Source organism: Pelophylax lessonae (genome assembly GCF_965119305.1).
Source record: "Pelophylax lessonae genome assembly, chromosome: 4".
NCBI lineage: Eukaryota > Metazoa > Chordata > Amphibia > Anura > Ranidae > Pelophylax > Pelophylax lessonae.
Genome location: NC_138771.1, coordinates 304328879 through 304356380, shown reverse-complemented (window position 1 = coordinate 304356380; position 27502 = coordinate 304328879). Strand labels below are relative to the sequence as shown.

The following is a 27502-nucleotide window of genomic DNA, read 5'->3' as shown; positions in this document are numbered from 1 at the left end:
TGGAGAAATGTATATATGCCGTATACAATTTTGTAAATTTTATATGTGATCTATATGTGTTAATAAAGGATATATCTTTTTAATCCATCTACATCTTCTGCTTTACTTTAACATTTGACTACATGTCTGTACTGTTTACATAAGAGCATCAGAAACATCCCATTCCCCCGCTTTTTCCGTGTAGGAGGCCCTTCCCTGGGTTTCATCTTACAGGATATTTTTTGTGAAACAATTTCGGGATGGATGCACCCCCACCACTTATACCTTTTTACTAAGCTTTTCTTCCTTATATATATATATATATATATATATTGGAAATAAAATTCCGAAGCCCATGCCCCAGAAGGATTTTACCAATTTGCCAGGGCCAGATCATGCCTATATACCTTACACATTAAGGTCGATTTTGTTAGAAGCCAAACTATCAAAAGAGGCCATTTCACTTTTGCTGTTTTCTTGCAGTTTGGCAAAAAACCTAACCACAGAATCAAGTTCTATTGTATTCAATGGTGGTTTCCATTCATCCATTTCTGTGGTCTGCAGTTTATGAAAATGCAGCTAATTCCCTCTGAGAAGATGCATATTCAGGCCCAGCATGCAAACCTAAAGCACACTGAAAACAAACTGCTTGGAAACCAGTAGCAAGAATGCCCCAATTTTTTTAACCTAAAGTGTAACGGAGCCCAAGGTATTGAATTGTGTGAAGAAACCCTAGAAAACTCATGAAGCAATGCAAATTCCAAAAAGTATCTTTGGTAGGGTATGTATCCGGGGCCCCAATACTGAAAGACTACCGTTCTAATAGCTAAGCCACCCTATTACCGTAAATGTATGGTTCACTGCTATGATCACCTATACTTTACTTGCTTTCAGTTTTTATACATGGGGCTCATTATGTTTGAAACATTGAAAAATCATTGTGTTTGTCAACATGATGTATGCACGCAATATTTTTTATCCCTGATCAAATCATGTGCAAAAGGCAAAAGTCCTCCAGCAAAATACAAAATACTTGTCTTGTGCAAGGCACTGAAATTGGTCATCCGGATATTATCAATGTATGCCATATTTCAGTGTTCATGCAGTTTGACTGGTTGGTAAACTCTATGCCTTTGGTCAAACTGTGTGCATGTGTTTCTAGAATATTAACAAACATCATTTCACATTGTCAGCAAATGTGAAATTTTCATTCTGGAGGACAAGTTGGAATGCTGCATCAAATAACAATAATTATTTACCTATAAATGTATGTGAATATATCCACAAAAATAGCACGGACCGTTAAAATAAAAAATAATTCCTATTTAAAAACTTAGACTAGGAAAATCTACCAATCATGTATTTTTCTTACGTCTCACAAAAATATTACCTCTCGGCTCCAAGTGGTTAATATCATAATAGAGTTTTAAAATAGTAACAGTACCTTATAAAAGCAGGTATTCATCTCAGCAATGTGGCCTCCATAAAACATTACATATGTTCTTGTCTCAGTGTGGTCTGTTAATTTCTTTATGCTGATATTAGAGAGGTTAAGCCAGAAGAAGGTCCAGAGATAGATGTATGGGAGATCCTGAAGAATGCCAGTCCCAATGAATATGAGAAGATTGCATTTCAGTATGGTATTACAGACCTGAGGGGGATGCTCAAAAGACTGAAACGGATGCGCAGAGAGGAGAAAAAGAGTGCAGGTACTGTATCCCAGTACACATATGGACCTATTTCACAAGGCACAATGCAATGCTTGACAAGCTCACCAAATGCAATACTTTGTTATATACTCTCAAGCAATGAAGTGCGGAATCCACAGAATCAAAGATGAGCAAACAGTCCAACAGTGCAGGTCACCACTTAATTTATTGAAGGTTTAAAACCCCAAAACAGCTTAAGTCAGGAGTTCCCAAGCTGTGGGTCGGGACCCACTGGTGGGTCGCGAGCTGCGTTTGAGTGGGTCGCGAGCTGCGTGTGAGTGGGTCGCGCTGAGGAAATCACTGAGAGCGGGCCCGCCTAAATTGTAGATTACAGAGAGCCAGAACAGTCAAATCGCGATAGATTCAGGACCCTGCCCATGGGCTGGTCTGCATTTCCCGCGAGGAGGATACTTGCATCAGTGAGTAGGTATGTGGGCTGTTATGTAGGATATTTTCTTTGGGTGCAGAGCCAGTTCCTCGGTCCTGCTGGTGGCAGCAGTGGTGGCTAGACTGGCGGCGGGATTCTCTCAGCTATCGGACACAGAGACGGCAGTCTCGGTGTCATAGGAGGACCACGTGGCCCGGCGGTGTCAGGAGTTCATGGCAGCTTCTGTGACCCCAGTAGAGGATCTGAAGGAGAAGAGCCAGGACACCATGAGCAGCATAGAGCTCCTCATTATGGAGACTCTGGATGAGGTGTGCTGGGCCCTGGAGAGGGCAAACAGGGGCTTCACCTTCACTGTGGACTGCTGGGAGAGGAAGGAGGGTGAGTGCCATATAGCCTGGGGATCACTGTCCTAGGGGGGGGGGGGGTTGATCTCTGTCCCCTGCCTGCCTTGTACTGTCTATGAGGGTACTGATTACTTACAACTCCGCTTATATGCCACACATGCCACAGGTTTCTGACCCCTCACTTAGAACATCTGGCAAGTGTATTCAATAATAAATTGAAAAGTAGTAAATTGATACTTTTAATTTAACACCCCCCTCGCTTTAAAATATGCATTATTAATATTATTATTATTATTTGCATTTATATAGCGCCAACAAATTCTGTAACACTTTACAATATTCAATTACAAGCAAGTAGGTCCGGAAAAATAACTGTATTATGAAGTGGGTCTCGGGCCAAAAAAGTTTGGGAAGTAGGGATGATCTAACGGACCATCGGTTCGACCCGAACATTGACTGTTCGAAATTCGGCTGAATTCTGAACTTTTTGCGGAAAAAGTTCAGAATTCGGCAACCAGAACCGACCAAAATGCAATGGGACAGGAACTGGGCTTTAAAAGCCCTTGATTGGACCAGAAACATCAGTAAAAGCCAATTGAGGGGGCAGGAGGATGCTAGGAATGTGATTGGAGTGACTAGGGGGTCCAGAGGCCAATCAGTAGTGAATACGCCCCCAGTATATAACATAGCCCCGCCAAATCTCTAGCACTGTAATACACGGGCTGTGGAAGAGAGTGGAAGCAGTTCTGTTACTCCTGCTTCAAAAGTGTCATTTAGCAATTATTAGTGTGAGGAAAGGGATATCTAGTGTAGTTAGGGTACTATTTTCCACTATAGTTAGATTTAATAATCTAGTTTCTGTAGGGAAAGTGTTAAGTGTCAGGGTGACTGTAGCGTAGTGTAGGGTGAACTGACTCTGACTGCTATGGCAGGGTGACCAAACTCTTCCATGTCAGGGTGACCGCCATATACATATATGTGTGTGTGTATATATACCCCTATACAGAAGTTCAGATGTTATGCCTGCCTCCAAAGACACCCAAAAAATGCACAATAAACGCCTGCAACAAAAACGCCCAGGTATGTTGTTGCAGGCATTTATTGGACATTTTTTGGGCGTCTTTGGAGGCAGGCATAACATCTGAACTTCTGTATAGGGGTATATATACACACACATATATGTATATATACACATACACACATATAGGTGTGATAGGAGCGGAGCCACATCCCTGCAAATAATTTCATTAGCGCAGGCATAGGGTTCCGCTACTTTCACACCTATATGTGTGTATGTGTATATATACATATATGTGTGTGTGTATATATACCCCTACACAGAAGTTCAGATGTCATGCCTGCCTCCAAAGACGTCCACAAAAAAGCCCAATAAACGCCTGAAACAAAAATGCCCAGGTGTGAAAGGAGCGGAGCCCCATCCCTGCTCTACTGCAATTCTAAGACAAACAATCTTTTTTTTCTGGTTCTGGACATGCTACAGAGCTGAAACTTCACAGGTACACTTTTTAGACCCCCCCCCCCCCCCCGACACTAAATCCAAAGAAATCTAATTTTTTTTTTCAATAATTTTTCCAATAATTGGCTCTCTATCAAAAATTACAATTTTTAAGAACTTTTTTTGTGTGATTAATAGTCCCTGGGGCATGACCCAGAACCCTAGGCACTTTTTAGGGGCATTTGTTGGGTTTTAGGGCTTCAAAATTGTGTTTTTTGATTACCGAAGTTCGGGTCCTATTGATTTCAATGGGGTTCTGGAATCCGGACCCGAACTTTCGGGAAGTTCGGGTGTTCTGGTCGAACCAAACTTTTCAAAAGTTTGATCATCCCTATAAATGGGAAGCCCTGGCTTAATTGTTTAAAATGATAAGACTCTGGCTAACAGCATTATGGTATGAAGACATGTGAAGGGCAGATCTACACTGCTGCATATGATGCACATAATGGTACAAGCATGCAGTAACTCAAAGAAACCAAAAATTCACCATCCATCAGTTAACGGGAGTCAGAACAATTAAAGCTTGAGAATAATTGCCTGTTATGGCTAAAGTCAACAGCAATGTACTTGATCAAAAAGATTGAATTTAAACCTAAAATATAATATATTACAAAACAATCCTCTAAAATAAAAGTATTGCTACAGTAGTGAAATCTTCTTGCCATAATTCCTGACTCCAGTCTTGTTCCTGGCCACCTACAGTAGGTAGTTTTAGGTATTAGTTCTTGCTTTACTCTATAACATAAATGAATGAAACATCCAACAGAAAGAGTGTGATAGGTAGGTCATAGCAGCAGTGCAGACCCAGGGAGTCAATCTTACCAATAAAGTTCCCCCAAAGGATGTAAGATACCATTAGGGGGTTTAACTTTCTCAAATTTATAAAAATCTATTTTCGGATCATAGACCCTTTAATTTAATAACAGTACACTAACTGAGGCATGTGCCTTGGGTAGTTACATTAATAGGCAAAAGGACATTTACCCTTGCGCCGCTGATCAATTATAAAAACTTCTGCATAGTTTCACATGGACACAGACAAACAAACAGCTATCCCTTAAGAATAACAAGAGTTAGGAATCTGCAACAAAGTTTGTTAAAATCCTTGTACATAGATCACCCAGAGGGGAATGTTTTTTCTCTTCAACAAAAGTGGAGTTAGTTTTTAAGCCTAGGCTCACACTGCCTTGACATGAAAGTCGCACGACTTCGGAGCAGACTTTGCCCTGCAACTTCAATCCAACTTTAAAATGACTTAATGTGACTTTTTACACTCTATGCTACTGAAGCTGTATCAAAGTCGGACCAAAGTAGTGCAGGAACCTTTTCTAAAGTCAGAGTGACTTGTGTCCAATCACTTAAGACAGCTCTCATAGGGAAACATTTAATTTGCCATGTCATGCGACTTGTGCTCTCACAAGTCGGATCCCATATCACACTAATGTGAACCGGGCCTGTGGAGGATTTACACTACAGTATATAGGGGCATATAATTGCAGACACATTTAAGAATTGCATAAAAACAAGGAATGAGGGCCCGTGGGACTTTAATAAGACATACAAATTGTAAAATCACATTAGTTTATTATATATAAAAAAAAGCAAAAAATGACTAAGAAGATTACATAATATTTCACCAAACAAAGATGATCATCGACAATAAAGTATTCCCATTACAAACATATACATGTTAGTCTGTTTGGACATCAACCATATCAATGGTCTGTGCTAGATTAATCTCGACGCGTTTCGCGAAACAACTATTTTGCTTCCTCAGGAGAATTAAAGAATTGCTTTTTTGATAACTTGTCTTTCTGGCTGCACAGACTTGTACCTCCCAAATAATATTGTTAAAAATGATTGTGTGAACCCTGATAATTCTTGTTGCCCCAGTGTCTGAAATATGTGGGCTTTCTACAAATCAGTTTGTGTTCATACGAAAATGGATTTGTTCTTTGTCAGCTATCAGTTTTATTAACATAGGGACAATACCAAGCAATGACACAATCCTCAGTAAAAATTATGCTCTGTATTAAATATTCAAACAGCACCGAAACAAATCACTAACTACATTTTATTTCTGTACCCAAAGCTTTTTCCAAGAAATTGGATCCTGCTTATCAGATCGACAAAGGAGGACGTGTGAGATTTGTTGTTGAGCTTGCAGATCCAACAGTGGAGCTCAAATGGTATAAAAATGGTCAGGAGATACGACCAAGTACGAAGTAAGCAAATATATGAGCTATAAACATTATCACTACATGCATAACTGCCAGGTGAAAATTCAGCACTATAACAAGATTTTATTTTTACTGCTTTATTTTCCTGGTCACTTACAGATGAAAATTACGTTTTGATTTGATCCTCCTCATCCTGTACACAGACTAGATTTTAGTTAAACACTGCTTTAGATTACCGTGATCTTTGTAAATGTTATGAAATCTGTAAGTCAATGCGAAAAAAAAAATTATGCAAAAAAAAATACAAACAAAATGCTATATATGGGATTCTTGTATTAGTGTTTATTTGTATGTCTTTTTTAACCACTTGTCGACCAGCCGCCATCGTTTTACTGCGGCAGGTGGGCTCTATTACACAAAACCATGTACCTGTGCGTTGTTTCGTATAATAGACAGTGGGAGCATACGCACGCGCCGATTGGCCAGAGGGGGAGCCAATCAGCGGGTCCGGCGGGAGCAATGTCTGCCGGCAACCCGCGATCGCTCCCCATGGAGACAGAATTGCGGTCTGCCGATGTAAACATGGCAGACCGCCGTTCTGTCACAGATGAACACAGGGATCCTGTGTTTCCACTATTTAGGAACACAGGTCTCTGTGTTCTTCCATTGAGTACAACCCCCACACAGTTAGAAAGCACTCCCTAGGAGCACACTTAACCCTTAGATTGCCCCTGGTGTTAACCCCTTTCCTGCCAGTGTCATTTAGCACTGATTACTGTAGTAATGTCACTGGTCCACCCAAAAGTGTCAGTTAGGTGTCCGCAATGTCCGCTGCCATTACTAGTAATAAATAAATAAAAATTACATAAATCTATGCCTTAGTTTGTAGATGCAAGAACTTTTCCGCAAATCATTCAATAAACACTTAATGGGATTTTTTTTACCAAAAATATGTAGCAGAATACATATTGGCATAAATTGATGAAAAAATGTTTTATTTTTTTTATTGGATATGTTTTATAGCAGAAAGTAAAAAATACTGTCGTTTTTTTTTTTCTGAATTATTGCTCTTTTTTTGTTTATAGCGCAAAAAATAAAAACCCCAGAGGTGATCAAATACCTCCAAATGAAAGCTCTATCTGTGGGAAACAAAAAGGACAATTATTTTATTTGGGTACTTTTTTTTTCTCATTTTGTACAGAGTAAAGGAGGGTTATAACCCCATTAGTTTTTTTTTTTTTTTTTTGCTATATGTGTGCCATGGGGGGTATTTTCCTTTACTTCCTGTCCCATAACCAAAACAGGAAGTGAAAAGACATCCCTCTAAACTGAGGGCAGCCCAGTTTGTCACCAGGGGCTCCAGAATTAGTGTCCTTATTGAAACATTTCTCCTCTATTAGTGTTCTGATCTCAACCTAAAATTTGGAATTTTCTTATACTTTTCATTTAGTTTCTAACACTATACAGGACAAATAGAGAGGGTGAATCTCCCTAACGGTGAAACAGACAGCAATAAAAAGCTGAAAGGTGTTCTAATCTCTCTCCACTTTGGCCAAAGCAAAAAACAAATTAAAAAAGGTTTACTTTTTTTTTTTTTTTTTTCTTTACAGTTTATACCTTAACTGGGTATAATTGAGATTTACAGATGTGTAAAAATACTTGTTTACAAACTGACTATGATTTTTTTTTTATTTAAACAGGTATATATTTGAACATAAAGGAAATGAAAGGATACTCTTTATTAATAACTGTACATTGGCAGATGATGCTGCATACCAAGTGTGTGCTGGAGATGAAAAGTGCTCTACAGAGTTGTTTGTTAGAGGTTTGTATTGCCATATGTATAATTTTATGAGCCTACAAGCATCCAAGCCGTTATCTATTAAAAAGGAATACGTTTCAGTGCATTGAAAGCTGATTGCATTTGTTGCAAATATTTCCAAGCTCTTTTTTCACAAAAATGGCATGGTAAAGTGATTTACAAGAAAATTTGACCACATTTATTTACAAAACTTAAGACCAACTCTAAGAAACAAGTAATATTTAAAACTCATTGAAAGCCTGCTAGCAGTTTTTAAAGTGACAGTCAGCACTTCTGACCGCTCCACGCAGATTTACTGCGGCAGGACGGCTCAGCTGAGCATAATCATGTAGATCTACGTGACACGTGTGCACGCGGTTTTGGCGGTGCACACCGCCTGAGTCGCGCTCCCGCTGTGATTGGACACAGCGGGAGGCAGACCGCAGGAGGAGCGGGCTCGATCTTTGGCAAAACTGACAGGAGAGCCGTCTGGAATGTAATCAACATAAGATGGCTTTCCTGTCAGAGAAGCAGGGAAAGATCATGTGATTCAGCTTAGCTGAATCACCAATCTCTCTCTGCTTCTGTTCATTCCCCCCCCCCCCCACAGTTAGTAAGCACATCTAGGGAACACATTTAACCCCTTGATCACCCCCCAGTGTTAACCCCTTCCCTGCCAGTGTCATTTATACAGTAACAGTGCATATTGTTTAGCACTGATTACTGTATTAATGTCACTGGTCCCCAAAAAGTGTCCCTTAAGCCCCGTACACACACGCAGATCGTCGTCATACAAATGTTCGTCTTTTCTCCCCGGGATGTCGGTGTCTGTTGAAAAGTGCAAAGACAGCACAAGGACAGCACAAGAATTTTGTCCGCAGACTTCAGCTGACTGCAGAAGTGATGTCATGTAATGGTTAACTTTCCCTGTGTTTTTTATTTTCTGAGCATGCCCAGTCTTGCAAATCTGCGGTCTGTCGGCTGATTTCTGTACTGACAGGCGAACAATCGTCCGTTCTGGTGTCTGCAGACAAAAATTTTCATGTTTGCAAGAAAGACTCTTGTCCGCGGATTGTGTGCAGACATCTGTCGGAGGCACCATACTAACACGCGTACAATCGGCAGATCTTTCGTCCGCCGACGTTTGTATGACGACGATCTGCGTGTGTGTATGGGGCTTTAGTGTCAGATTTGTCCAATGCAATGTCGCAGTCCTGATTAAAATTGCTGATCGCCACCATTATTAATTAAAGAATAAAAAAGATAAAGAGTCCATAAATCTATCCCGTAGTTTGTAAACACTATAACATTTGCTCAAACCAATTATCATATGCTTTTTGGGATTTTTTTTATCAAAAACCGATGAAAAAATTTGATTTTTTAAAATTTTTATTGGGAATGTTTTATAGCAGAAAGTAAAAAATATTGTGTTTTTTCAAAATTGATGCTATTTTTTTGTTTATAACGCAAAAAAGAAAAACTGTAGAGGTGATCAAATACCACCAAAAGAAAGCTCTATTTATGGGAAAAAAAGGACATCAATTGTATTTGGGTACGGCGTCACAAGACCGCGCAATTGTCAGTTAAAACAACGCAGTGCCGAATTGCAAAAAACAAACTGGTCATTAAGGGGGTAAAACCTTCCGGGGCTACTGTGGGTAAAGCACATCTACAGGTAGTCTAAGCGGGTCTCAAACCCAGTTATAATGTGATGCAAGAGTCTCCTAAATAAATAGGAAAACTTTTTACCCCCCTTGAGGTAGCCAAATCCTCCCTTATTGTGTCTCACACACACACCTCTGAGACACTGCAGCCAAACATTGGGGGATTTCAGCAGCAGAGGCAGTTCTTTCAGAAATCAATGGACAGGGATGAATGAATCAGCAGTGACAATGCTTTTATAGCCACACCCCCTGCAACTTCCTGCTCCACCTAGTGTAGTGCAAACAGCCACAGCTCACATATGGGACAATGCTGCTTTGAATTTAGTAGCAGGGCAGCAATGTTGTCCCTTATCGCAGAAAGCTGCATTAGGTGAACTTCACTGGCAGGATCAATAAGAGTTTGCAGGGGGACTAAGAAGCACTTAGTGTGAAGTGCTGCAGGACATCTTTTTTAATGGGAGACTACAGTTCTACTTTAACCACTCGACCTCCAGAAGATTTACCCCCTTCATGAAAGGGAGTAAGATTTACCTAGGCCATTGTTTTGTGAAACGGTGCTACGTTACTTTTGCGTGATCGTGTAACACTTTACCCAAATAAAAATAATGTAATTTTTCCCCACAAATAGAGCTTTATTTTGGTGGTATTTGATCTCCACTGTGTTTTTTATTTTTTGCGCTATAAACAAAAAAAGACTGACATTTTTGTTTTACTTTCTGCTAGAAAACACATCTGCTAAAAAATTTTAGAAATCAAATTTCTTCATAAATTTAGGCCAATATGTATTCTGCTACATGTTTTTGGTAAAAAAAAAAATCCCAATAAGCGTATATTGATTGGTTTATGTGAATGTTATAGCGTCTACAATTTATGGGATATACTTATGGATTTTTTTTTACTAATAATAGTGGCGATCGGTGACTTATAGTGGAACTGCAATATTGGGGTGGACTATTGGACACTAACTGAAACTTTTGACACTTTGCGGGAACAAGTGACACTAATTAAGTGATCAGTGCTAAAAAAAATATGTACTGTCACTGTACTAATGACACTGGCTGGGAAGGGGTTAAACATCTAGGGCAATCAAAGGGTTAATTGTGTGCCTAGCCAGTGTTTTTTGAGTACACAGTGTGCTGCTTTCACTAGGGGAAGAGATCGATTCTAGTCTCAGGATCAAAGGATCGTCCCTTTTCCCCTGTCAGAACTGAGATTTGCCTTTTTTACTTAGGGATATCTCAGTTCTCTGTATTTTACTGATTATTGACGGGTGCCGGAGGACATTGGGGTTGATTTACTAAAGGCAAACAGACTGTCCACTTTGCAAAGTGCAATTGCCCTTTGCAAGAGCAGCTGCGCCAGAGCTTAAAATGAGCTTAGTAAAGCTTAGTAAATGAGAAAACGCTCCGCTGACATCCAATCATGTGCAATCAAAAAATACAGTTTTTTAAAAAAATGTTTGCACTTGTTTGGGCACTCTTTGGAAAGTGAAGCATTACTTCATGTACTAAGCTCTGGAGCAACTGCACTTCCAGAGAGTAATGGCACTGTGCAAAGTGCACGGTCTAGTTCTCTTTAGTAAATCAACTCCATTGAGTCCTTGGGACCCGCAGTTTGGCTTCTACTGTGAATCATCACAGCAGAAGCGGCACGTCCCCGGTGCGCGTGTGCGCCCCCTGCAGGCGAAAGTGCAGGATCACGTATATATACGTGATCCTGCCCACAGCTGCCGCCCTCTAGCAGTAAAAGTGCTATAGGGCATGTCAGAAAGTAGTTAAGATATATGCTTACTAGAGAGGAAACACAAGGGCTTGTGTTTCCTCTCCAGTAACCCACAAGCCCCTTCTTGCTTGTACACTGAGCAGCCGTTTAAAGGAGCCAGCACAGGAACATCATCAAGGACACAATTTGAACTTTTTATACTACCCTTATTGTAATTTTTAATTATCCTATTACACAACATTATCCATGGGATGAATCCTATTCCATGTTCTTTGTGCCAGTATGATGTCCCATGTAAGATCTATGCTTAACATCCACACATTGGAACTGAAATTTCTATTAAAGGCTCCAATAAAGCTGCTTGAAGCTTGCTGAGAGATTTGAAATACTCTTTAAAATAAAGCTTATAGTACCCATGGGGGTTGATTTACTAAAGGCAAATCCACTATGCACTACAAGTTCACTGCAAGAGCACTTGGAAGTGCAGTCCCTGTAGATGTTTTTTATTTTCCTTGCATGTCCCCCTCGGATCTACAGTGACTGCACTACCAAGTGCACTTGCAGTGCACAGTGGATTTGCCTTTAGTAAATAAACCCAATGTTCTTTTACATATTACATAGGGGTTGATTTACTTAAGGCAAATCCACTGTGCACTACAAGTGCACTCGGAAGTGCAGTCACTGTAGATCTGAGGGGAAGATCTGAAATGAGGGGAGGCTCTGCTGATTTCTATCCTCCAATCATGTGCAAGCAAAAATGCTGTTTTTTTATTTTCCTTGCATGTCCCCCTCAGATCTAAAGTGACTGCACCTCCAAGTGCACTTGCAGTGGACAGTGTATTTGCCTTTAGTAAATAAACCCCATAGTTACAGTATAGTTAGTCTGGTTAAAAAAGTCACAAGTCCATCCAGTTCAGCCAGTTGAGGCCCATATGTGCAAGACCTTATATGTCAAACAAATGAAAGCTGAATAGCTCGTTAAATGCTTCAAGAAAGCACTGCAAATAAGTTACAGATGGATTATACCAGATAGAATGTATGAGCTACATTGCTGACTTTCTCATTCAAACTGCACTGTTTGCTGAAGAACCAAATGCCCCCCCCCCCATTTCTTAACTAGTAACCCTGATATAATTGCACATTTTGGCTTCTGAAGTAAATATCACAGTCAATATGTTTTTAAAGTGATATTTTGTTTGGTCTCCTCCATCACAGAACCACCTGTGCTGGTCACAAAGGAGCTGGAGAACGTCAGTACATACTGTGGAGAAAGAGTGGAACTGGAGTGTGAGGTATCGGATGAAGAGGCCAATGTGAAATGGTAAGTTTTCAAAGCCTTATAGCACTTTATAAATGGTGCAAATACACATCTTCCAACTAGTACAATTTAATTTGATTAAAGAAAAATACACATAAATATCTGTGTTGATGTAATGAGCAAATTCTTTCTGGTTTCTCAGGTTTAAAAATGGTATTGAGATTACTAATGAACCAAGGTCAAGGTACAGACTAAAGGTTGATGGCAAAAGGCACGTACTTATTATAGATGATGCAGACAGAGGAGACTCAGCCACCTATTCTGTGATGACTACAGGAGGACAGTCGGCAGCTCAAGTCCAAGTTGACCGTAAGGGCTTGTTTTAGCTAATGCTTCAATGTAGTTAATGTTAAAAAAAAAAAAAAATGGTCACCTTTAGGAGAAACGCATATTAAATGGTGAATTTAAATTCTTAACAGTTTAAATATTTGCAGGATATTACTGTGTTAACATTTTCTAAAAGGAGTTCAGTGTACCTGGAAGACTTCCCATCCAGAATTACATTCAGATGTGTCATACACAAGGAAGGGTCAATCATTTTTTTTTTTAAATAATCAATACTAAATTATTAAAGATTTTATAATATGCAATAATGAGAAATGCTAATACTGTAAATCAGGGATCTCCAAACTATGGCCCTCCAGCTGTTGTGGAACTACACGTCCCATGAGGCATGATAAAACTCTAACATTCACAGACATGACTAGGCATGATGAGAATTGTAGTTCGTGAACAATTGTAGGGCCGTAGTTTGGAGACCCTTGTTGTAAATGATTGTTATCGCTGAGTAGCTAAAACCCAATTCTGAACAAAGCTTTTACGTATTTTGTTTTTGACAGTGCTCAAGAGTTAGAACCTCTGTCAGATTTGTAGTGCTACAACAACAATACTCCTATACATGAGTGAAATGAACCGATAGTGACTGTACCACTGTTGCAGATATGGACAATTCCTTTGAAGCCCTGCTGCCCTCAAGGACTGGGGTTGTTCTTAAAGTACTGCAAAGATAAATAAAAGAAAGAGGGCGCACTGGCCTAGTGCATTATCCCACAAAGATTTATTAAAAATGAATAAACAAACAATTACTACTCACAAACAAAGGTGATAAAAATGCTCATTAGGCCACACTTCGTGGCTGAACTCTCCTAGACGAGCTGTAACCTCTAGCATAGGGGGGACCTAACTTGGGTCCCTGCTGGCTGACACGTTTCAAAAGATAGTCCTTCTCCTTCAGGCTCTGGGGTTGATTTACTAAAGACAAATAAGCTGTGCACTTTGCAAAGTGCAGTTGCACTCTCCATGTGCAGTTGCTCCAGAACTTTGTAAATGAGGTAGAGCTTCATGCAGCAAAGAGTACCCAATCATATGCATGGAAAATTAAAAAAACAGCATTTTTGCTTGCACATGATTGGATGATGGAAGTCAGCAAGTCAGGAAGTCTGGAGCAACTGCACTTGGAGCAACTGCAGCTGTACTTGCTGAGTCCAACTGCACTTTGCAATGTGCACAGTCTAGTTGCCTTTAGTAAATCAACCCCTCTGTGTGTTCATGGCAGAAGATCTCCCCTTATGTCTTGCCTCAGTGACATATTGCACACCCTAACAAGGTGTCACCAAAACATTAGATTAGCATTGTCAATCCACCACAACTGGAGTTGGGAAAAAAATGGCAAATATCAGGAATTATTCTAGTGATATTAATAGTTGTAAAAAGAAAAAGAAAGCACGTTGAGTGTTCACCAGCCAATATTGTAGTTGCTGTTGGTTTTCAGAATTTTCTTAATGCCCCCTTTAACATATAGTAGGGAAATATTGCATCATGTGGGTGTTCAGTATTAAAAATCTCTAAGGTTTTAGGCGTCAAGAATGTTTCAGTGAACACATCTCTAAACTCTAGGTCTATCTATGTCTAGAAAAAAAAAGGTTTTGGTATTAGTAATTGCATCATTGTATCTCTTTTTCAAAAGTGCGGCCACTGAAAATTTTACAACCCCTGACTGATATGACTGTGAATCTTGGCAAGGAAATTAATTTGAAGTGTGAAATCTCTGAGAACGTTCCTGGAAGATGGTACAGAAATGGCCAGCTGCTTTATGGCAGTGACCGCGTCAAGATATTTCATAAGGGAAGGTGAGAACCTCTTGAAAGATCTGACTTCACAGTATAAGAAACCAGCATGACAAATTTTAGAGTTGCTTCCTCAATTCGTTATTTGTAGTACAGCATAAGTCTTTATCCCCCATTCCAATATCATGCTGTTTGTATGACCTTGTCCTATGGGATCAAATTTGAACAATGTGCTTTTCCGACTTACATGTGAATGAATCTTTTATGTACCTAAATCCTTATTGCTATTTAGTTTTATATATGGACATTTTAGGTCTTTTAACATAGAGAAGCTGAGTGATATTGGCAGCCGAGGACCCAATTAAATGTAAGGACACATCTAGACTGGCATGTGCTACCTTCAGAAATAATGAGATGGGGCTGGAATCTAATGCAATTAATGGAATGAATCTGTCCCTTTGCTACAGTTAGGTGTCAGAATAATGGTAATCAGACAAAGAAGTAAATACTGTATATATATAGTTAGCTGCTTAAAAATATTAGGCTAATTTATAAGGTAAACAGGAGTTGAACAGACACGAGTGGATGAAAGGTTTTGAATTTAAAAGAGAATACACTAGAAATACCAGGACACAAAAAGAAGGTTACTGATTGTGCCGTTTTAGCATCTGAGGAAATATTTAAACAGTAATTATGTGAATTTAACTTTCTCTTCTTTCATTTTAATGGAGTATACTTCTATGTGCCTCAGTGGGGTTGATTTACTAAAGGCATTTAGACTGTGCACTTTGCAAAGAGCAGTTGCACTCTGCAAGTGCAGTTGCTCCAGAGCTTAGTAAATGAGGTAAAGCTTCACTTTGCAAAGAATAACCAATCACATGCAAGGATATTTAAAAAAGCAGCATGTTTGCTTGCACGCAATTGGATAATGGAAGTCAGCAGAGTTTCTGCTCATTTACGAAACTCTGGAGTAACTGCTCTTGTAAAGTGCAACTGCACGTTGCAAAGTGCACACTCTATTTGTCTTTAGTAAATCAATACTACTGTTCTTTACAGTGCAAGAAAGTCCCTGCCTTCGTATCATTATATTCTTTGCACTAACAAATCATAGTGAACTCAACTACAATTCAATTTTAAAGAAAGGCTATAATTCCTAATGCTTTCTTGAAAAAATTGTATGCCCATACATGCATTGATTTTCATGCTATTAGCTGTTCTATACAGCTGTATAAATTGATTTCATGATTGAAAGATCATTCAAGGTTAAACATTTATTGGAAAAGTAAAACTCAAGCAATTGATATAATAGTTGAGTGACTTAAAACTGATAGATCTGAATGTCAGAATTATCCTTTTGTATCAGGGTAATGCAAACAATCACAAAGACAATGATCACTAATCATTATTTAATACTTTTTGGTGCTTTGCTAATAAAAACTTCAAACCAAATAAACAATTTAAACTAATATTCTAATGCAAGGGATTTTTTTCCTTTTTTAGGAATCACAGATTAGAAATAAAAAATGCACTTGTTGAAGATGAAGGCGACTATGTATTTGTTCCCGATCTTTATCTTATTAATATTCCAGCCAACGTACATGTTATTGGTATGTATTCTCAGCTATTAACAACTGTTAACAGGTCACTTATGCAATTTTTATCGTTAATCTGTTGATACCTGTCATCTTTCAGTAATAATAATAATAATGATAATATAACATTATTATTGTGTTAAATTATTTCGAAGCTAATAAGCAAAATAAATTGTACATTTCTCTTGTAGATCCCCCAAGAATCCACTTTGACTCTCTTAATTACCCGGATAATACTGTGGTAGTCGTAGCGGGAACAAAGCTGCGGCTTGAGGTGCCTGTTACTGGTGAACCAGCACCTAAAATTATCTGGAGCAGAGGAGATAAGGTACTCATTAAGACCTTGTTTTAACCTTTTACCAACAATATGGGAGATGACCAGGAAAAACAGGCCTACCTCATTACACATAAGATAATTCTCACCTTGAAAAATGGCTAAATAACACTTATGTGTAGTTCAGCAGTACATTTATATATAAGAAGTACCGTGCTTGCATATTAACACTAATGTCCATACACAGCACACCTACTCCCTTTGAACCCAGGAGCTAGGTTCAGCAGTAAAGCTTAGCTGTTGAACTTTGCTGTGTGCCACTTGCAGACCTCACTGTTGAAGTCTATAGTAATAGCAGCTGATTAAAAATAAATAATAAGTATGTTATTATCTTCTACCAGTGTGTTCAGAACAGAGCACTATTCTTTCATTAGGATATAAATGAAAACACAATATACAAACATATAAAAGTGAAATAAAAAAACACTTAGCCACTGGGGTTATTTTTGAAAACGGGAAAGTGCAAAATCTGGTGCAGCTGTGCATGGTAGCCAATCAGCTTCTAACTTCAGCTTGTTCAATAAGGCTTTGACCATAAAACCTGGAAGCTGATTGGTTTCTATGCAGAGCTGCACCAGACTTTGCACTCTCCAGTTTTAGTAAATCAACCCCACTGTGCTGTGGGTACCACAGTGGCTAAATGGTTAGCACTTCCACCTAGCAGCACTAGGATTGTCAGTTCAAATTGCAACCGTGACACTACCTGCCTGGAGTTTGCATGTTCTCCCTGTGCCTGCTTTAGTTTTCTCCAGGAACTCTGGTTTCCTTCCACACTCCAAATACATGCTGGCAGGTTTATTGGACTCTGTCTAAATTGGCCCTAGTATGTGTGTATATATGAATGTGAGTTAGGGATCTTAGTCTGTAAGCTCCTGGAGGGCAGGGACTGATGTGAATGTCCAATGTGTATGTAAAATGCTGCACAAATTGACAGCGCTATATAAGTACCTGTAATAATAACAAAACCAAAAACAATATATCAGGGATGATATTGCAATGGAAAGCTTAAGGCCCTGTTCACACCTGAGCGTTTTTCAGCTCGTAAAATGCTCATCTCTGAAGTCTCAAAATGCCCATCAAGCAAAATACCATGATTTCAATGGCTCTTGTTCACATCTCAGCGCTTTGTCGCCTGAAGCTCAAAAAAGTACATGAGCTTCTTTTTTGGCAAATTACAGGTGTTTTTGTTAGATGTCAATGCCTGCCTCCAAACACCTGCCAAAAACTCCTGAAAAACGCCCAAAAAAAACCACCTGAGAACGATAGGTTCAGGTGTGAATGGAGCCTTAAAGTGTATTTCCACTTTTGCATTCAAATTTGAGAAACCCCCCACTATATGTTGTTATGTGTTCCCATTCACATAGCATACCAAAAATATTTTCTTAAAACATTTTCCTAATTTTCTAGCTGTTTGTTTTGGATCAGACCTTGGGCAGACTGCAAGCTGTTTATTATGGTAAATATAAATGCTCCAGCCCCCTCAACCTGTTATTATTATACAGGATTTATATAGTGCCAGCAGTTTGCGCACTGCTTTACAACATGAGGGAGGATGGTACAATTACAATACATTACAATACAGGAGGAATCTGAGGGCCCTGCTCTAAAAGGGAAAGGAAAGAAGAAGGAAGAGGAAAAACTACGTTTTTAAGTTTTCAGAAAAGAGCAAGCAAAATGTTACAAACAAGTATAGTTTTTTTTTTTTTTTAGTTATGCTATGTGAATGAGAACGTTTATCAAATATAAAGTAGGTGTTTAAAAATTAGGCTGCAAAAGTGGAAAAACTTTTTAGGACACTTTGCCAATTAATGCACTGAGGCTTTAGGTTTGATTTTCTCTCTCCTCATTGGACAGATAGCAGTAGGAGTCATTGGCTTCCACTGCTGTCAATCAAATTCAGTGACATGGGAGCAGAGGGTGGGGCTGAGTCCCGCTGTCTGTGTCAATGGGTCAATGGATGCAGCAGTTGGACTCGGGAATGAGCCTGCACAGGTGCCCCCAGGAAAAGCAAAGCGGCTTTCTGCGGGATCACCTGATGAAGAAGAGGGGCCTGGGGCACTGGGGGGCACCCCAGAAGAAGAGGATCAGGACTGTTCTGTGCAAAACAATTGCACAGAGCGGGTAAGTAAAGGGATGTTTATTTCTATTTTTTTTTTTTTTTTAATTATGGTTTAAAGCCAAAGTATGGAGAACTTGGTTGATTAAAGTGATGGAAGTGTAGAGTGTTATAACTAGTAGCCATTGGAGAAGAGGCAGTGTATCATTTTTTGTACTGTTTAAAGTTGTAGAACTCCTGTTGGTAGCAACTGTTAACTAACAATTTTTGATTAGGATTTTTACAAAACAACCGGTTTAAAGATCAGCATGTACATTTCAATAGGCAGAACAGGATGGATGGATGAATCCCCCTTGCAAGGCTATTGTACTTTGACAGCCAGCACTGACAGACTCCTTTGACAAAAGTTGATTGAACAATCAACTTTTGTTGAACGGTCAGCAGGACTGCTCAAATTTCAACAGGAAGAGGCAAAATTTTGAGCAGTGTAAAGCCTGCTTTAGTAGACTGGCAGACTTGCCAAGAAAGAAGATTAGTAAATTGCAAACACTGCACATCACTAATAAGCTGAAATTTGGCTTCTTCGAAAAATTTTGAAAAAAGTTTTAAAAAAAAAGTTTTCAAAACATTAATATATAGCCTCTGTCTCTCTCCTCATTGGGCAGATAGCAGTAGGAGCCATTGGCTTCCACTGCTGTCAATAAAATTCAGTGACATAGGAACGGAGGGTGGGGCCGAGTCCCGCTGTCTGTGTCAATGGACGTAGCAGCGGAACTCAGGAACGAGCCTGCACTGGTGCCCCCAGGAAAAGCAAAGCGGCTTTCTTCGGGAGCACTCGATGAAGAAGAAGGGCCTGGAGCACCGGGGGGAGGGGCACCCCAGAAGAAGAGGTTTAGGACTGTTCTGTGCAAAACAATTGCACAGAGCGGGTAAGTATAGGCATGTTTGTTATTTCTATTTTTTTAAAAGAATTAGGCATTAAAGCCAAAGTATGGATCACTTGGTTGATTAAAGTGATGGAAGTGTAGAGTGTTATAACTAGTAGCCATTGGAGAAGAGGCAGTGTATCATTTTTTGTACTGTTTAAAGTTGTAGAACTCCTGTTGGTAGCAACTGTTAACTAACAATTTTTGATTAGGGTTTTTACAAAACAACCGGTAACAAGATAAACACCCAGAGAATGTTATTTTTTTCGACCAGTTCAAAGATTGGCATGTACATTTCAATAGGCAGAGCAGCATGGATGGATGAATCCCCCTTGCCAGGCTATTGCACTTTGTCAGCCAGCACTGCTGCATTTGGTGAATGGGGGCGCTGTTTGGCGGACAATTCGGAAACAGGCTCCTTTGACAAAAGATGATTGAACAACTAACTTTTGTTGAACGGAGCAGTGTCAACAGGACTGCTCAAATTTCAGCAGGAAGAGGCCAAATATTGAGCAGGTGTAAAGCCTGCTTTAGTAGACTGACAGACTTGCCAAGAAAGAAGATTAGTAAAGTGCAAACACTGCACATCATTTATAAGCTGAAATCTGGCTTCTTCGAAAAAATTAGAAAAAAGTTTTTAAAAAAAGTTTTAAAAACATTAATATATAAAGTAGTCTAAATTAAAGGCTATCTACAGCAAAAGCATTTTTTTTTTGGCTTTGGATAGTAAAGGATGGATAAAATCTCGTCAGGCTTTTGTTACTGTCCGTGTCCTCATTGCGACATCCCCCCTCACTTATAGTTCCATTGACATGTAGAAAGGAACTGAGTGAAAACTCCATCTAAAGCCTAGAAGAAAAATTCCATGAATTTGGGTTTTAAGAGTTCTTTTCCAATGTTCTTTGTAACCTTTAGTGGATCACGGATCTGAGTGGTCGTATAAGGGCAGAGTCATTTCCTGATCATGGACTTCTAGTCATTGACTGTGCTGAGAAGGAAGATACTGGGACATACAGGATGATGGTAAAGAATGAAGCAGGTGAAGCTGTAGCTCACATCAAAATAAAGGTGGTTGGTAAGTGAGAATAATGTTTCCATTGTTTTTGCCATACTGTACCTAACAACCAGATCCTTTCCCAAGGTTAGTTAAAAATATAAACCAAAACTAAATTTACCTGCAAATTTCTGCACAAGTGGCAAAGTAGGAGAAGAATACTACACCTTTGGAAGGGGTCAAGGTGGCAGGTATGTAATTTTGCCTTTATAGCTAATAGAATAATTGCATTTTTATTTTTTCAACTCTAAGTTAAATAACAGAATTTAAATCTGACAATACATTCTTAAGTTAAATAAATGTGAGTATATTTATATGTATTTTTTTCACTTCCAAGTGTTTGTTAACCCTATTGAGAACCCCCATCTAAATGAAGAGATGTAATCCGAAGTCAATCGGAATTTTAGGAAAAACTGTAATATGCATCTGTAGATGAAACATGTACTTTCAGTGTTAGACTACAAATATATGAACTGTCTTATCTGCCAAAATAATTGCAATTCTGTATTGTGACCCATACACCTCTGCCTAAATGCACAGCCAACAGGGTCACTGTTTACTTTGTTAATGGATAATCATACTGTCCATGCTCCAGTCCTACCCATGCTGTGTGGCTTAGCGGCTGAAAACTCTCCCCACTGAGCTGCACACAGGGTCTGGTAGGACCCTGGACAAGTAAGTATAAAACTTTGGGGGTGAACTGTGGAAGAAAAGGGTGGAGGTTGACTTAAAGAGGAAGGAAAGTCTGTTTGCTAACTAAGCTTTAAATGTTGCCTGTCCTCAGCCTTTACTAAAGCTATACACGATTTGTAAAAAAAAGCAGTGTAAACACCATTTTTAATCTGTTTTACAGTGGCCACATGGCCTCACAGTGCCAGGTCTTGGGTAATACAAATGGTGTGCAGCATTATTAAAGGCAGGGGGCAGGCAACATTTAAAGCTTCCTTAGTAGTAGCTCCCTCATAGGCACCTGTGACACGATATAGTCGGTCAACTCTAGCACAGAAGTGTTTTGCTCCCTCCAGGCATACCTTCCCTTAATCTATCCATACTTTTATGTGCTCCTTCTATGGAGGCTCTGGAAATTTAGAGTTAGGGCCACAGTTTACAGAGGTCCCTTGGCTTGGGTACTGTGTCTTAGGCATATATTTGCAAATGTATGCAAACAAAACCCTCTGTTTTTAACGTAAACTTTTAGACAGGGCCAATTCGGTTGTTTACAGACTGGTCGGTAAGTGTGCCGGGAAATCTTTTAGTAGATAACCTTTTCTTCTTCTTTAAAGGATAATTATAAAGAATAGTTATCCTTTAAGAAACAAAGTGGTTTTGCCTGTAAATCCGCTGCCTTTGGCCTGGACAATGACGAAGCAGCAATGCATTGATAAGTCATCAGCTCTGCTGATTCTGCTCTGTCAAAAAATATGCATGCAGCAGAGCTTGTCTGGCTTCTATCAGTACCTCTCCCTTTCCCAGTCTGAGTGCTACTGTGCAGAGGATGAGAGGGGGCTGACCTCAAGACAGATTTAGGTACTTTTGCTAGTTATATGTAAAAATGTGTTCATTATAAGTCTACAAATCTACATTAAATAGTTTTTTTTTTTTTTATCTCCCTGGTATTCAGCTTTAGCACTTTTCTGGAGAAATTGCCAAGACATAGGAATAATAACACTAAATGCACTAATAGACATCAGAAAATGGACAAGTACGATGTTTGTACAGCATTGGCCCATTACAGGAATACTTGGGTCATATGAGTATTCCTGTTTAAACTATTAACTTAGCAGGAGAACACATGGCTTCAAAACAAGAAGACAGTCATTGCACTCTTATTGCAAACAGCAGCAAATAAACATGGTTTTCCAACCTTGATGTTTACTCTTTCTTATTATTAATTGTAATCAAGACTGTCTGAGGCTACCAACAAACTCTGGATTTTAACCAACTGCAAAGACACGAGATGACATTTGCTCAATCTAGTTATTTTATCTAGATTGAGCATTCATTTTGTGTCTTTGGAGTTTGTGTGATGTAAACTACTGTTGGGGGGTAGGATGGAAAGACATGTATAAAAACCTTTTTAGAAGCTCATATTCCCCCTAAATGTAATTAGTGATGGTATGGCAGTAGCTTCTTCCAGCCATCATCTCTTTGCATTTACATAAGCACCAACACTTGGCCAAGTGGAGTGTTTGAGATTGAGAGCAGTGAATGCCAGGTGAAAAGGGCTGGTTCAATTTTGCCTGAATTGCAACTGATCACTATGGGCACATTTAGATTTCATCAATGGCTTTAGAGATTATGGAAATCTGATGGGTTATAGCTTTTTATAGCAATGTCTTAATTTTTAAGCTCTGTATCTATTGACCTGAAGAACATAAGACTAAAGCAGTATGCTGTTGGGAACTTTCCTCTGTACAAAGCATGTAGATTCTGCTTTTTAAAATGCTGGATTTATACTTAACTATGGACAGGAGTATTATAGAATTTACTAAAGACGGTATTACAGGCTAGTAAATATTAGTATGTAAAAAACATAAAAAAAAAACTTTTATGGGGTTATTTGCTTTCTTTAACAATGTGAAAACCCCAATACTGTATGTTTTTCTTTCCAATTTTAATTATTTTTAGTGCCTATGAATACTTTTTTGTTGTAAACATTTTTCAAACCTCTAGATGTTTGAACATGTACTGTGTATTCCTTTAGCAATGATGTTGTTTTATGCAGGAACACTAGAAGTGCGATTTTCAGTAAACTATTTGCATAAACAACGATAACTTTTTTCAAGTCTACAGAATGTTTGTTTGATTTATCAGATATACCCGATGCACCACTAGCTCCCGATGTAACTGAGGTTGGAGAGGACTGGTGTATTATGAAATGGGACCCACCATTATATGATGGCGGATGCCCTATTATGGGTAAGTGGATTTATAATCTGTATACATGTTGCCTTTATTCTGTTACATAAAAAGTTATGCTATAGCAATTATTTTTTACTATATTTCTGCAGAATTAATGGTAAAACATATTTCTGTAGCCATATCCGCTTAGTTTGTTCTGTCTACTAAAAAAAGTGAGTATATGGTGGTGAGGAGGGGGCATTAAAGTAAAACTGTTGCTTTGTCCATCATCATCAAAGCTCAGATATACTTTGTAGAATAGGTGCAAATCGGGTTAGGATAAAGCTTGCAACCTTACAATTACCTAAAACAGCAGAGGGGTTGGTGGCTCCTAATGCAACATGTATTTATTGGCTTGGCCTCCCATCTGCAAAGAATGTCAGGATAAGGAATTTTGAATATAGAGGACCCGACCCAATTCAGAAGGTGATCTCTGCTGTACTTCCACTGAACCCATCACTTCTCTTCTAGAGGCTGGTCACTTTTAAAAAGACTATGTCTTCCCAACTCCGATAAAGCACCACAAAATCTTGAAAGCTATGAAGATGACTATCCGGTATATGGAGGTTTCCCAATATATGCCTCAGTCTATGGCATAATATTTCCCTACCATAACTTATGAACTTTATAGGCTTTAAATGATGGCAGGTGACAGGGTTAACATTTCCATGCCAAGTATTTCAGAGGAATAATACGTCCTTTCAGAGCCTCTAGAAGGAGTTGCACTTTCCAGTACCTACAGTTGCAGCACACATTGCATCCCCAAATTTGCATGCACTATCCCACTTGTCTATTCTCACTCTCCACTGATCTCAATGATAGCACAGGTGATTAGGACCAGACCTATTCTTAGTTTACCAGCCTCATTGAGCCATTACAGGGGGGGAAGGGATCTCAATAGGACTTGGGCACATTTTCTGAGGAAGAATGGATGGATGCTTTGGAGGTTGTTTCTCTGAGCTCCTTCTCTTTGTTACAAAACTTGATAAGGGCACAAGTTTCATGTCCTAGTTGTACAATATTTGGGAAACGGCAAATTTTTATTTCTTTGATGTGGAGACGTCTGAAAAGATTTGGAGAGCTAAATTTCAAATTATAAATGTGCTTTTTTTTCCTTTTCCCTACTGGTTAATCCTGGGCATAGTGCCTAAATCCATAGTTCTAGATCATATTCAATCATCTAAAACTAGATTATTGTTTCTTGCCTTCAAATTATTAGCCCAAAAATAGATCTCCCAAGTGCCCCCAACATATGACCACTGGAGATCCTCAATCAACTCTCTCTTGGGAAGAGATAGCTCACTTATCATCACAGGAGGTGCCCACAAAATGTTTCTAAGATTTAGGCAGCATGCCTAAGTTCTCCAGCAATGGCTTCCCCTACTATTATCCTAATCCAGCTCCTCTGTGAGGTTAACAAAGAGTGTTTTGGTTATCTCTGAATCGGATGAAATTTAATCACACTATATAAATAAGTAATACAATGCATTTTTTTTCTTAGTATTTTAAAGACAATATTTATGATCATATTTTCTTCGTCAGTAACTCCTTTGAGGTTATGTGCTAAAGACATCTCGTCTATACATCCTCCTTAGCAAACAGCTACTGTATAATGTTTATGTTGCCCCTACTTCATGCCTCCCTTTAAGGTCTGTAACATATCTCTATTCAAAAGATCAACATTATAAGGTGTTCATGATGGCTACTTTCACTTATTTTTTTTTTGTTTTTTTGTTTTTTTAGATGTCAACATGCTAATTAGTACAATTATTTCATTGTAATTCCATGTACTGATTTAGGTCTAACTATATGCAAAATCTAAACAAATGTGTATATTCCAATGGTATAAAAAATAAAAAAACTATAAGTGCGCTTTAAACCAAGTGCACTTCTCCTGTTTGCCCCCCCCCCCCTCCCTACTGCCACCGCCACCACTGCCACCTCTCCCAGGCTCTGCCATCTGAGTGCGAAGCCCGGGAGCAATGCGATCGGCAGTGATAGCTGCACAGCAAAGAGAGAGAGGAACTGATGTTGTTCCTTTCTCTCTGTGACCCCAAAAACTGCAAGCGACGAGTATGTTGTCACCTCCGGTTACAGCTCTCTGTTTACCTATACGTTACCGGCCAAGGAAACAGCCGATCAGAACGATCTGCATCTGATCGGCTGCATTGGAGGCCATAGGAGAGATAGACCCCAGATCTCTCCATAAAGAGGACGTGTCACGAACCATGCTGCCACAATGATAGCAATAAAGTTAACACAAAAAAAGAAAAATTAGAGACCGTGTTAAAGAAAAAAAAAAAGCTGGTTAAAATAAATAATGATAATAAAAAAATGTAAAGTACCCCCATCCTTCTGCGATTACATGCAAATGCAAATGTATACGTTACTCCCAAACACATATGTACACATGTGATGTATTGTCGTGAATGTCAGAACAAGAGCAATAATTCTAGCACTAGACCTGTTTATCTCTAAACTGGTAACCTGTTAAGGCATTTAAAGTGTCGCCTATGGAGAATGTTCAGTACCGTAGTTTGCCGCCATTCCCCAGGCGGATGCAATTTTAAAGCGTGACATGTTTGGTATCTATTTGCTCAGCATAACATCATCTTCTATATTTTTATTATATTGTGTGTTTGTGCAATAAAATTCACTAAAGTGTACTTTTTCCAAACAAATAGCTTTTTAAAAACAATACTATGTGACATAAACAATTGCAACAACCTTTATTTTATTCTATAGGGCCTCTGCTAATATATATATATATATATATATATATATATATATATATATATATATATACATAATGTTTTAGGCTTCTAAGTAATTTTTTAGCAAAAAAAAGTAGATTTTTAGATATAGGAGAGAAGTGTCAGAATTAACCCAGTTGGCAAGTGGTTAATAGATTATTTCCTGAAACCAGTCCTAAAACATTCACCATAAGGGTGGCAGTAAAATCTAGTAATCGTGAATTTAACTATTGCTATTTGTATTGTAGTCAAAATGATGTGTAATAATATATCTTTTTGTTTATGCTCAAATATACAGGCTATTTTATTGAAAGAAAAAAGAAGCAGAGCTCCAGGTGGATGAGATTAAATTTTGACTTATGTAAAGATACCACTTTTGAACCCAAAAAAATGATTGAAGGTGTGGCTTATGAGGTCCGGGTTTTTGCTGTCAACTCAATAGGGATTTCTAAACCAAGCCTGCCCTCCAAACCTTTTGTCCCATTAGGTAAGTAAACCAAGCCTGCCCTCCAAACCTTTTGTCCCATTAGGTAAGTAAATGTTAGACTGCAAGTCGTGAGCATAATTTTAGAAGTATAATTATGTTTAAAGCAAAAATTAAGCATTTTAGGAATATTTTCACACAGCTGATGATTTTACTGTGGTACTTTGGTCCTGTTCTATTTAATCTACAATGTATATGTAAGTGGAAAAAACTAAAGTGTTGGAGGGTAAGGTATGCATTTTTACAGATGACACAAAGGTATGCAATAGGGTTGATATCCATGGAGGTGTCTGTGACATGGAACATGATTTGGGATTGCTGGAAAATGTGTCAAAGCACTGGAAACGCCAGTTTAGTGTTTCTTAATGTAAAATAATGCATGAAGGGAAGAAAAATACCTTTATAGAGTAGAATATTGAAGGTACAGTATTGTCCAGCACTACAAAGGAAAAAGATTTGGGAGTAGCTTTTTAGATCATTGAAAAATGAGCAGTGTGACCAGGTAGTAAAAAAGGCGAATATAATCCTAGGATGCATCACTATAAGGGACACCAGCAATAAAAAGGAAGTCCTTTCCTTACTCAAGACAAAAAAATGGAGCAGACTTGATGGACCGCTTGATTTTTTTTTCTGCTGTCACGTTTCTATGCTTTACAGTATTAAATTTGCACAACAATGCAGTTTTATAAAGAGGTGGGATATCTGCGCTCAGACA

At 38.8% G+C, this 27502-nt stretch overlaps 1 protein-coding gene across 14 annotated transcripts in view; it reads left to right on the top strand.

Annotated features, from left to right (window-relative positions):
- Window positions 1-27502, top strand: part of MYBPC1 (myosin binding protein C1) — a 153903-nt gene that overhangs the window by 85787 nt on the left and 40614 nt on the right. For all 14 annotated transcript variants that reach the window (XM_082256732.1, XM_082256735.1, XM_082256729.1 and 11 more), the window contains 11 exons: window positions 1525-1688; window positions 6029-6161; window positions 7817-7941; window positions 12519-12624; window positions 12764-12930; window positions 14588-14750; window positions 16188-16294; window positions 16471-16607; window positions 20511-20670; window positions 23464-23568; window positions 26602-26790. In XM_082256732.1, coding sequence (XP_082112858.1) covers window positions 1525-1688; window positions 6029-6161; window positions 7817-7941; window positions 12519-12624; window positions 12764-12930; window positions 14588-14750; window positions 16188-16294; window positions 16471-16607; window positions 20511-20670; window positions 23464-23568; window positions 26602-26790 — 1556 coding nt within the window. The remainder of the gene's footprint in view (window positions 1-1524; window positions 1689-6028; window positions 6162-7816; window positions 7942-12518; window positions 12625-12763; window positions 12931-14587; window positions 14751-16187; window positions 16295-16470; window positions 16608-20510; window positions 20671-23463; window positions 23569-26601; window positions 26791-27502) is intronic.